Genomic DNA, 12,577 nt, shown 5'->3' on the forward strand with positions numbered 1-12,577 from the left:
TTGTAACTAGTTTTATTGACTTATTTTAACCTGCGGTTGATTTTAGTTTTAACTAGTTAAAACTAGGTTCGACGGATTTCGGGTTTTAACTGTAACATATATACATAATTAATTCAATGTAATTGTATTATTATTGAATTTAAAAATTAAATTTTTTTTTCTTTGTTAAGTTTAATATATTGAATTTTTCATGAGATTTAATATCACTTTTACCATTTTCTTACTCTCTCATTATGTCATGATTTCTTTTCTTTCAACAATATTTTATAGCCTTTGGCTATTATTTTTTGACAATTAGGTAAGATTGGGTTGTATAAAAAATAACAATGAATAAATGACTATGAATCTATTAACAATTTTAAAATACAATTATAATATATAAAAAACAATAGTCACAATGGGTCTAAACCCAATAATTTTCCACCTAAATAATTTGACTAAAATACATTGTTTTCTTTTTTTTTTTTTTTACACAATTATTATAATATATTAACAATAAATTAATAGATAATACAGTTTAAATAAAAATAATTATCGTTCTAAGGATGGTTGCAGTTCTATTTAGAAGCAGCTGCTAATTGTTTCATACGATTTAATGCACTACCGGCTTTGAACCATTCAATTTGTTGTTCATTGAATGTATGGTTCAACATGATTTCATCTTTGCTTCCATCAGAATGACATAAGATGCATTTCAAAGGCTAAAAAAAAAAAATACTATTTTAATTCAAGAACCACTTAAAGTTATTTTAATGTTTTGCAATTTGTATTAGGTAAAATTAGACTAACAAAACCTAAGAAATTACAAAAATTAATGTTTGTAATTTAAATAAATTTGGTTTTATCAACTAGTGTTTAGACTTCATGAAGGTAGGTAATTTTTACAGAACGAAATATAATTTAAACTATTTTAAAACAGTTTTTACCTTGCCCGGAGCAAATTCGTTAAGTCCAACTAAAGATACTTTATCAGTTGGTTGAACTTTATCATAATCCTTAGGATTAGCAAATGTTAGAGCAAGAACTCCTTGTTTTTTGAGATTTGTCTCGTGGATACGTGCAAAAGATTTCACAATAATGGCACGTCCTCCTAAATGGCGTGGTTCTAAAGCAGCATGTTCCCGACTACTACCTTCACCATAGTTTTCATCACCAAACACAACCCACGACACCCCTTTTGCTTTGTACGCCCTAGCTGTATCTGGCACTGCACCCCATTCTCCAGTTATTTGATTTTTCACCTTATTCATTTCATTATTATCTGCATTGATTGCTCTATGAAATGGTAAAAATAAAATAATTTTATTAAATATATAAATATAAAACAATAACTATGATTAATTACGTTAAAAACATGTTGTTAGAAATATTGTCCAAGTGACCTCGGTATTTCAACCACGGGCCAGCAGCAGAAATGTGATCGGTTGTACATTTTCCTTTAACCTGTTCAAAATAAGAACATCATACATAAATATAATTAATTTGGTAATAAAAATTTAAAATTATATTTAAACATACTTTAAGAAGAATAGTAAGATCTTCCAAATCTTTATGGTCCCAAGGCTTAAATGGCTCCAATAGTTGTAAACGTTTTGATTTGGGATCAACATCCACACTAATGGTCGATCCATCGGAAGGTGGAGCTTGGTAAGTATCTTGACCAGGGTCAAAACCTCTTGAAGGCAATTCATCACCAAATGGATTACTCAGTTTAAATTCTTTGCCTGAAAAATATTAGTATATATAGAATTTGATAACATTTTTTTATGCAATTATATATAGATTTCAAACTCCGAATACATAATTTTGGATGTTTTTTATTTTTTTAATATATCTATGCTTTAAATATTTTTATGTATTGACATTTTTTAGAACTAAGTTAATTAGTAACATATTTACAAAACTTTTATAAGACATTAAAAAACTAACAAATTTAAGATTTTTAATAAAATCATTTTATTTACAACATAAAGTATTAGAGAATTTAATTAGAGAAACTATTTAATTCACTATTAGAAAAATGTTATTTTACTCATAAATTATATCGTTTAAATTAAAAAATATAATTTTTATCAATGAGTTGTTAAAACAAGAGTTTGATTCTAGTATGAATAAAGGTTCTTCTAAAAATTTAAAATAACAAATATTTTATCATTAAAAACAATTATTCATAACTAACCATCAGCTCCTTTAATTGAATCAGTTACAGGATTGAAGTCTAGACGTGCTTCAATAGCTAAGGCCGTAACTAGCTCAGGAGAGGTGACGAAAGCATGCGTTGCTGCATTAGCATCATTTCGACCAGTGAAATTTCGATTATATGAGCTAACAATGGTATTTTTTTCTCCTTTTTTTACATCTTTACGGTCCCATTGACCAATACATGGACCACATGCATTAGCTAAAACTGTACCTCCAAAATCTCTTAAAGTTTGTGCCTAAATAATATCGTAATTAAAAACAAGTCAAAAATAATAATTTAAAATAATTATATACAATTCCATCTCTTTCAATAGTAGCTCTGATCTGTTCTGATCCAGGTGTAACATTAAATGGGATTTTCGATTTACGTCCATGAGCTAAGGCTTCTTTGGCAATAGTGGCACATCTTGACATATCTTCATAACTTGAATTAGTACAGCTTCCAATAAGTCCTGAAATAACAAATATTTGTTATTTGTGAGGAAAAATTTTTTAAATCATAATTAAAAAGTAAACAAATTATTATGTATGTATTATTTAAGGAAAAAATGGGTTTTTATTATAATAAATATATGCGCATACATATAAATTTCCCATTAAAACGATAGTCAAGGGCATTTGTAGATATTTTTTCACTTGGGTAGTGGAAAGTAGAGAAACACTTATTGTAAGTAGAGAATTATTTTATCTTATTATCTTATTTATTTATTATCTTTTAGTAAATAGAGAATTATCACACTTGCAGATTTCACTCTCAGTGGAGTTGGTCCGGTGAGGAGTAGTGTAAAACAACCAAAATTATAACAGGAGAAAGAGACTACAGATTTAATTCTGCAGAATGTTTTTCACTAAGCCAAGTTCAAACTGATGATTGTACATGTCGTAGCCAACTGTATGACCATTGCATTACACTGCTCCATAATAAATATTTGAATAAGTTAAGTTTAACTTAAATTAAGAGTTTGCATACATTGAAATGTTCATTTATTTTTAAGTTATATCTCCTAATATTACATTGATACAATATAAATGAAATTAAATGTAAAAAACTTACCAACTTTAATTTCATTGGGCCAATCATTTTTTTTGGCATTATTACCAAGTTTAGATATAGGGTGAGCGAGATCAGGTGTGAAGGGACCATTAACGTGAGGTTCTAATGTTGTCAAATCAATTTCAATTAACTATATAATAAAAGTAAAAATTGAAACATTAGATCATTGATTACATTGAATATTTTAATGGTTAAGACAAAAAAAATTACTTGATCATAATGACTGCCTTGGTCGGGGGTCAATAATACTTTGCTGTATTTAGCAGCTTCTTCAGCAATATCACCACGTAGAGTAGCTTTCAAATAATCAGCCATACGATGATTAAAAGGGAACAATGATGTAGTAGCACCAATTTCAGCTCCCATATTACAGATAGTACCCATACCTTTAAAAATAAGATTAACGATTATTTAAAATAATATCTATAATTTCTTAATATCAATATGTTTACCTGTGCACGATATATTATCAACTCCAGGTCCATGATATTCAATGATAGCACCAGTGCCACCTTTGACAGTTAAAATATCAGCAACTTTTAAGATAATATCTTTTGGTGTAGTCCAGCCAGTCATTTTGCCAGATAAATGAATACCAATCACCTAAATAAATATAAAATTATAAATAAATTAAAAAAATATTAATTTTACTAGTTAATAATTACTTTTGGGCATTTGAGCTCCCATGGAATGTCAGCCATAACGTCAACAGCATCTGCACCACCAACTCCAATACATAAGCCACCAAGACCACCACCATTAGGTGTATGGGAGTCAGTACCAATCATTAACAATCCAGGGAAAGCATAATTTTCAAGAATAATCTAAACAAAAAATGATCAAATTTTTATTTTAATAATTTAATTCAAAATACAACTATTAAATATCAAATAATATAACAATAAAACTATACAATACAAATTATATATTATATAATTATAGTAGAACTGTTAATGTCTTATTTTTACTTGATGAATGATTCCTGAACCAGGATGCCAAAATCCAACTCCATATTTAGCACCGGCAGTTTTTAAAAAGTCGTATACTTCTTTATTTAAATCTTTTGCACGTTTTAAATCTTCTACTCCACCAACCTGTTAATCAACATTTATTTAACATAAAAAAACTAAATGATTGTATAGTTTCAATTTACTTGAGCTTCAATTAAATGATCACAATGGATGGTAGATGGTACAGCAACTTTAGGTAAACCAGAGGAAATAAATTGCAACATGGCCATTTGTGCAGTTGCATCTTGCATAGCTACACGGTCAGGTCTTAATTTTAAATAAGAGACACCACGTTCAATATCCTGATTTACTGGATCATCCAAGTGAGAATAAAGAACTTTTTCAGCCAAAGACAATGGCTTTCCCAATCTATAATAAATAAAGATTATTAAAAAAATAATTAACTAGAAAAATGTTAGAAAAAAAGGTTATATAAGTCATACATTTACATATTAATGTATTTATTCTATAAGCAAAAATATTTATGTATTGAACAAAAGATCTGAGATAATATAAATTCATTGTTTATTTATACACATATATATATTTTACATTATTAGTTACCAGTGAATATATAATTTAGTAATAAAAAATTGGAGAAAGAATTTTTTTTTTTTAAATTAAAATCAAAATGATTTAATCAATTATCACATAATGTAAATATAATGCATATTATTTGTATGCAAAAAACAGTATTGCTGTTTTCTATATTTTGAAAGATTTAAAAATATACTTGAAATAATAATTATATTTAATATCAAATTAAGGCAATTTTTTTTTTTTGCAGAATTAAGGAGTATAAGATATTTATTAACATAGTATTGATTTTTACCTTTTACTATTCATAGGTAATGCCAAGCGGCATTTTTTTAAGCACATTCCAAGAGATACAAATTAAATCAATAATTAAAATAATTTTGAAACATTTGATAATAAACAAAATAACATATATAAATATGTTATTGTACTTATTTTTCACTAGAAGTTATGTTTAATGTATAATCCTAAGGTTTTTAATTTATTACTAATCATTAATATTATACATCATCATTGTAAAAAATATATTTATAAAATACTTTATAAGTTTCTTAACATTTTTATTAAATAGTTTTATGGTTCTATTTGCGATATTTATAAGTAATTTATTTCAAGTTTAATAATAAAGTTTATCATAATTTAATTTAAGCAAAAATAAAGGTAAGAGCTAAATTATGTAAAAACATATGTTATCACAACCTACAATAGATAGGTCACCCTAAAATATAAAAATTTGGCGCTAAACCAAAATTCACAGTAAAAATAGACATATTGAAATCACTAGTAGGTTAGCTTGAATGTATTTATTTATTTTTTTAATATGACCGCTAACCAAAATCATGATATTATTTGTATTGAAAATAATAAAATAAGGAATAACTAATAACATTAATATTATCTGAAAACAATAGAATATGATTTTTAATCTTATCAGACACAATAATGAATATAAATGGTCAAAATAGTTACCCGGAAATACTGCAAATGAATTAGTTAAATTATAAAAAGAATAAAAACAATCATGACCATAGATTATAAGGTCTAAACAAGTGCAAAGCTCATGTTTAAAACTAGGCCATAATAATATTGCTTCCTAGTTCATATTGGGAAAATTCCACAATAAATAATTGAGAATGCGTTAAATATGTTAATATTGTTAACATTGGCCAATAAATATACATTTCATAAGTATAGAAATGTTATTAATTGAGAAGTAAATACCTAAATACCTTGCATAAATGGACCAATGCTTAATATTGTTATTTTTTTTTAAATTAAGTAACTAAATACAAGTTGGTCAAGGCCAAATAACTAAGATAACATTATGAATGAGAAGCTATTCCAAATAAATAAATAAAATTTTGTTAAACCAAGCTAAGGTTACTAATAAACATTTAATATATAAAATATTGCTTTTTTGAGGCACAAAAAGTGATCACTATAGAAGAGTTATTATACAATAATGAGTAATGTAAAAACAAATATACCTGTCAGCGACTATCTTGATGCGTTTCTCCAAAATATCGTAGGGCAAGGGCTTGGTGTCGAGTTTGCTCATAGCAACTTTGGACGCGCCAAAGACGGCCGGTGATGAGTGGAAACATCTCTGTTGGATTTCACCAGACACCAGTTTCGTCCAGGACACCTACAACATAAGCAAATACAATCGTGTCTATATGTTCGACTTGATACGGGTAAAACAACTAACATGCATGCGTATCCAAAGAAGTCGGGAACACAAACTAAATGGTACAAAAAAAAAAATGTATACAAAGGATATTACCTGTGATTTGAACGTTCTGCAGTACGCCATAATCGGGATTAGATTTCGACGGTGTGTTACGTGACGACAGTTTGTTCAACGCATCTGTTGGACGACCGATGAAGGAATGGACAGATATGATGAACAGTATTAATTAACGATAATGATGATCTTCCAACAAATATCGATTACGCGCGGTAAAGTTTAAAAGAAGCCGTTGAGATTGCACCGTGACGGACGGCGAGGGCAGAATGTGAGGACGTTAATAAGTGGGCGGACGGATACTACGTCGCTACCCGGTGTCGAGGAAAGTTGTGAGCGGCGGCGTCGGAAAATTGCAATTGTTGGACGATGAATCGTTAGTCGATGGGAAGCATTGGGGTAACCTTAACAGCCGTTTCGTCTCGAATAACCCCGCCCCCGTAATCAGTTTCCGTCACCATGATAAAAGCGATAACCCGGTTGGTATGCTTTGCTCAGGGCGTCCAACGTGAGCGCGTGCCCCGTCGTCATGAAAGCCCGCGCGCCGTACCAGCCATGAATTTGGACTACGGACGAACATGTTATGGCCAGTGTCGGCCTGGCCAGGGCAGCGAGGCAGCGAACGCTGCCGAGGCCCTCAACCTTTTACGTATTTTATCTGGTTTTATTATAGTATAGGCACCTCAAATAGTGATGGACGGGGACTTAATAGCCCAGGGTGCTAAGTATTGTTAAAGGCTCTTTAGGTCATTACATACATGTGCGATTAAATTTTGGTAATTGGGTCTCGCACAAATATATACAATTAATGAGCAAAAAGAGTTTAAAGGATAAAAACTTATTAACATTGAATATTTGAATACTTTCGGTTTATTGGAATAATTTTGTTTTTAAAATACAAGTATTCTCTAGGTGTTTTGTTGTCATGCAACATTAAATTCTCTTATCGCATCATAATGGTTTAAGTTTAAAAATACGAGTATTTATTATTTTTCGTAAATTATTTTTGTTCTATTTTTGGATACTACATGTTTTTCATAATATGTTAACGCTCGTGCAATATAAGATAACGATAATACGATGTATAAATATATTTATATTTCTTTTTATACCAGTTGGATTTTTATCACTTCTATAATAGTTAAATTAATATTTGTATACATACGGGGCACGGGCATTCGAGTGTGTAACGCGTGTTCCGGTATTAGTGACCAGTTTCGTTTTGTGTTTTGTGTAGCTTTATTAAAATTAACAAAAATGAATAAACAGAGGTTTCAAAGTGGACACGCCAAAAGAAAAGCGAAACAAAAGGAAGCCTTAATTGCTTGTGGAAACGACAAAAGTCAAAAAAAAATTTGCTTCTTCCCAACTATTAGACAAGGTAAGAATAAAATTCAAAATTATGTTTTATCTCACATGGTATACACTGCTTCTGCTAATTTCAGTAATTTCAGGTAATTCTAGTGTTACAAGTGATCCAGTTTTAAATATAACTGAAAATAATTCATCAGATTTTGAAAATGATTTGATACATGCCAATGGTAATAATAGTAAAAATTAAAAACTATGCAATGTGAATGTTAATTTATTCAATAAATAATCAAAATTGTCTTTTTTGGATAATTCTAGCACAGGTTGTGATATAGTTTTAAGTACAACTGAAAGTAATATAGCAAATACAGAAAGAAACATAACTAATAATACTGGTAAGTGGTGATACATATTATATAAATATATTATGTAACTACTAACTATTAATTATAACTCAACTTACTTAACCTTATTTATTATTGCTTATATTAAAACAAATATACCTATTGATTTAATTTTTATCTAGTTGTTGAAAAAAGTGTTGAATAAATTCAATTTTTATAGAGAATTAAATAAATGCTCTTTTAATATAAAAATTAATCTTATTTTATGCCAAAATAATTATTTTTTGTCTAAAATACACTCTCACAGTTAATATATTTTTGGATCATTTTTTAAACCAAGTTGTATAGTTTATACTAGTTATACAATATATATAATATATATTATTATTATTTTTTTTTTTAGTAAGCTACTTTTAATAATTTATTTGTTTTGTATAAATATGTACTACTTCTTCCATCAACTCAGGTAACATGTGAAAGAGTTTTTTCTAAACTTTAGTTGGTTAAATCAAAATTAAGATCTACTATAAGTCAAGAACATTTAACTCCATTAATGCTAATGAATGTCGAGAAAGATATAGAGATTGATAAAGAACATATTATTAATTGCATAGCTGGTTCATCTGATGCATTAAAAAGATTACTTACGTTATAAATAAAAAAAAATTATACTATTAGAATAATAATATAATGTGTTAAATCATTTATTTGTTGTTGTTTTAAAATTAACCAAGTCTGTTAATTAGTAGAATATAATTATTTAAATAGTGTATCAGTGAATTTAAGGAAATTTTATTAAAAAAAGAATAAGTAAATTTTAATACCTAATAAAGAGTATGTAATTCAAACTTGTATAAAATTCATCTATTTTTTAGTTAAAAGAAATATTATGTACACATTTGTTATAATAATAAAATAATAGTTTTATTTTAAATATATATTTTCTATAATATGTTGTGTATGTATGAAGTCTATATGTATGTAAGATATTACAAAACATGACTTTCAAAATTTCAACCCAATCTTAGATAAATTTTGATAAAAAAATTGAGGCCCTAAAAAAAACCCTGCCTAGGCCTTTCATAGCCCAGGCCGACACTGGTTATGGCGCAACATGATCGCGCAATAAATAAATTCATTGAACAATTAACGAGACATTTTTTAGTGGAAATCCTAACCTAGTAAACGTTTAAGGAGGACACGATTCACTGGACAACATCACAGGCAACAAGAAATGCTCGACGTGATATACGGTGATAATTTAATTTTTTTTATTCGTATAAAATATGTTCAGTGTAATTTTTTTGCTCATCGGGATTTTGAAAAATGTTCACCCGAGGTCTTTCCCTGAATGCTTATGTCAATATATTATTTAAATCGTAGGCGTGTCCGCCAGGAATTCTATCAGGGGGATGCATCATGCATAGTATACACGCTGATATCTAAATAATGCTTAAATTGTTATATTTTTTTCGATTGTTATAAAGTAATGCAGGCTACTAGAAAATCTGATAATGGTAGCCTCTATTCTAAATTTTAAAATTAAATTCTTCTTTTTGTTTTAATCCAGGGGGTGCAAATTAACGGGGGTTCCACCCTTCTCGGGGTGCCCATAGTGTCCGCATCTTTTTAGCAGGTCATGCACAAGACAAATGTGAACTGAGTTAGCATCTAATTTCCGTCGTTTTACCGTAGAGTAGTAGCGGTGCGCGAATAAAATGTATAGAGAGACTTTTAACTTTAGTTCAACTACTGGCTATTTATATATATTTTTACTTGAAATATTAGTAAGTATTTTATTTAATATATATACATATATAGGTCGGATTTAGCACAAATGCCGCTATAGGTAAGTATATATATTAGTATAGATAAGTAATGGTATGCCCTGTAAGTTTTACGATGACATCCACATACATAAAATATTATTATTGTAATGATAACTGATATTTTACGAATAAATATTGAAAAAAATTATATACCAGAAACTCAAAAAATTTACGCAATCTACAAAAAAATAATTAAATAAAATAAATTTTTTTTGTTTGATTCAATAAATTTGCCACCCAAGGCCTGGGTTTCATTAACTTGCTTACAGTTTTTAAATATAAGTTCATCATTATGTAACTCATAAAAAACATTTAATTCAATTATTTACGTTTTTTGTTTAAATTATGGACCCACGTCCTACTTGGTTTTTCATCTCTTCAATTTCTAACAATCACGGTTATCTACTGGTTATAACCGGTAGATAACCGTGCCAACAACAGTGACCACAGAATAGAGACGATAAAATCTTTTTTCGTCGGAAAATATGTTGGTGACCAATAACGACTTTACTTTTCTTGCTTTTTGGTGTACGGCATGAATTGTTTGATTACGATTAAAGCCGACCAAAGAAAAATTGAATCAACCCACTTCAAGCAGTTTTGCACTTTTAGTGTACGGCCGGCTTTAAAGTATTTAAATTCGCTCCAATAACATCTGTTGATGTTAAAGTTTATTTTCGAGATGTATTAGCAAACAATCGTTACTCTATTACATTTGAAAATATTAGAAAAATGTTAGTCACAGAATAAAATAAATTTGGGTAAATTATTAAATCACAAACACAATATGTATTTATAATGGAAATTATTGTTTTTATTTTGTTTAAAAACAAGATTAGAGAAAAATAAATTAAAATAATGAATAAAAAATAACTATTAATAAATTAATTTATAATTTTTGGTTTTTAAATAATAATTGTTATGAATCAGACCTGCGCGAACGGTTGTCTACCTAGTAGGAATCTGCGTAATATTTATACGTATGTCGCGTTTTATGGTTAGTGCAAGAGTCAATGGAGGGTTAGTCATATACAGAAACGCAGAAAGTATATTTTTATTAAACATGCGTAAATTGTTGAAAAATTTGCTAAACTTAAAGCAAGAAAAACATCCTTTGTTTAATCTATGAATAAGTAAAGCTCAACTATATTTTTCTATATTTCATTTAAGTAAAGTGAGATTAAGTGATAAGTACTTTATTTTTGCAACTTATCTTAAGGAACGTTCGAAGTATTGTTTATGTTAGTTATATACGATTTGTCTATGGTGATTTATGGTATCAAAATAACAGTTTAATCAAAATTTAAATAATCAATAAATAATTTTAGCTTATAGATTCTGTATAACGTGACTCTACTAAAGAGTTTTTTATTATACCTAATAAAATGATGGATACTGATACTTTTACAAGTTTAATTGGTGATGAATGCTAATTGCTATATTATTCAAAAAAACCACGATTTTTTCGTGATAATATCATTTTCTTGAGTGGGATGAAAAATAATTTTATCATACATTTCATTTAATAAACGATGTGTGAATATTTCACTAGATTTAATTTAATTCAAAATTGAACTATCTTTAAAAAAAAAAAAAAGTCTTTAAAAGCTTTAAACCTATTAAAGTTGTATGATACAAGTTATATCATATAGATTCATAAATTATAATTATTTATTTTCGATCAATTTATGTTATTGAACACTATCAATTATTACAATCATGAAATAGATAATTAAAATACAGATAAATAGGTATTAAAATATTTTAATTACCTACAGGTGAAAAAATTTAGATATAAAATCAATAAAAATGATTAATCATTAGATTATATTTAATTTCAGATGATTTTTGTATTTAATTTAGTACACATAATAAATGATAATTATAATAAAATGTACGAAAAAAAAAACACCAAAAAAATATAACATTTTGTTGAAATAAGGAATTTATAACCTTATAAAAATGATTGATATGATATTTAAAAATTGGTTATCGTATAGGCAATAATTATTGTATAGGCCAAATTTTAATTTGTATCAATTTTAATATTATAATAATCATAAATATTTGGCTAACACCAAATCGTGGGGAGAAAGATGAAAAAGAAAAAGAAACAAAATCATAGTTACCTATATAACTATTATTAGACCTATTAATTGAATAAATTATTGAGAAAATGTACATTTAAGTGGTTACATAAAATTGTTTAATTTAAATTACATCTAATTGCTTACATAAATACCGTATTTGCTTTGCTCGTATTTTACGTTTTATTTTATTTAAGTATGTTGGTATAATTTTACAATAGTTATAAATAAATTAATACTTTTAGTTTGTGCAGATACTAGTAAATATTCTAAGCTAATAAACTGGTAAATTTGTATTATATTAACTTCTATTATTTTTTAAAGTGAATACTACCGTCGAAATAAATAAAAACATATGCCTATTTAATATTTCCATCTGGAAAGAAAATGGTAGTTATTGGTATTATAAATAAACAATATTGTAAGCTTTCAATAATTTTTATATTTTTGTTTTACATA

At 27.5% G+C, this 12,577-nt stretch overlaps 2 protein-coding genes across 4 annotated transcripts; one reads left to right on the forward strand and one right to left on the reverse strand.

Annotated features, from left to right (window-relative positions):
• Nucleotides 1–331: 331 nt before the first annotated feature.
• Nucleotides 332–6,969, reverse strand: LOC112693358 (probable aconitate hydratase, mitochondrial). The gene is made up of 14 exons (XM_025568371.1): nucleotides 6,587–6,969; nucleotides 6,291–6,448; nucleotides 4,410–4,635; nucleotides 4,225–4,350; nucleotides 3,922–4,080; nucleotides 3,709–3,859; nucleotides 3,467–3,642; nucleotides 3,257–3,386; nucleotides 2,497–2,654; nucleotides 2,180–2,438; nucleotides 1,519–1,724; nucleotides 1,346–1,443; nucleotides 927–1,275; nucleotides 332–701 (listed from the first exon to the last, which is right to left on the reverse strand). Exons 1-14 carry the CDS (start codon nucleotides 6,614–6,616, stop codon nucleotides 558–560), a joined length of 2,370 nt encoding a protein of 789 aa, XP_025424156.1. The 5' UTR covers nucleotides 6,617–6,969; the 3' UTR covers nucleotides 332–557.
• A 261-nt stretch (nucleotides 6,970–7,230) lies between these two features.
• On the forward strand, nucleotides 7,231–8,892 carry LOC112693365. Of its 3 annotated transcripts, XM_025568391.1 has the most exons (4): nucleotides 7,231–7,928; nucleotides 7,993–8,088; nucleotides 8,167–8,253; nucleotides 8,669–8,892. In XM_025568391.1, the coding sequence occupies exons 1-4, from the start codon at nucleotides 7,628–7,630 to the stop codon at nucleotides 8,677–8,679; spliced, it is 495 nt and encodes a 164-aa protein (XP_025424176.1). In that variant the 5' UTR covers nucleotides 7,231–7,627; the 3' UTR covers nucleotides 8,680–8,892. The 3 variants fall into 3 exon arrangements, with proteins under 3 accessions (XP_025424176.1, XP_025424178.1, XP_025424177.1); XM_025568393.1 differs by lacking the exon at nucleotides 8,669–8,892 and having other exon boundaries at nucleotides 8,177–8,321; XM_025568392.1 differs by lacking the exon at nucleotides 8,669–8,892 and having other exon boundaries at nucleotides 8,002–8,088; nucleotides 8,167–8,321.
• Nucleotides 8,893–12,577: the final 3,685 nt, after the last annotated feature.

Source organism: Sipha flava, unplaced genomic scaffold, assembly GCF_003268045.1.
Source record: "Sipha flava isolate LNK unplaced genomic scaffold, YSA_version1 85_pilon_pilon, whole genome shotgun sequence".
In the NCBI taxonomy this organism is placed as follows: Eukaryota; Metazoa; Arthropoda; class Insecta; order Hemiptera; family Aphididae; genus Sipha; species Sipha flava.

Bases quoted from the DNA above. Each gene is read 5' to 3' on its own strand.
- LOC112693358 (XM_025568371.1), bottom strand. From the start codon at position 6,616: ATGGCGTACTGCAGAACGTTCAAATCACAG. The intron at 4,351-4,409 runs GTAAATTGAAAC...GTTGATTAACAG, and splicing joins ATCATTTAATTGAAGCTCAA to GTTGGTGGAGTAGAAGATTT. The intron at 4,081-4,224 runs GTAAAAATAAGA...TTTTTTGTTTAG, and splicing joins GTTCAGGAATCATTCATCAA to ATTATTCTTGAAAATTATGC.
- LOC112693365 (XM_025568391.1), top strand. From the start codon at position 7,628: ATGTATAAATATATTTATATTTCTTTTTATACCAGTTGGATTTTTATC. The intron at 7,929-7,992 runs GTAAGAATAAAA...TGCTAATTTCAG, and splicing joins CTTCCCAACTATTAGACAAG to TAATTTCAGGTAATTCTAGT. The intron at 8,089-8,166 runs GTAATAATAGTA...TGTCTTTTTTGG, and splicing joins TGATTTGATACATGCCAATG to ATAATTCTAGCACAGGTTGT.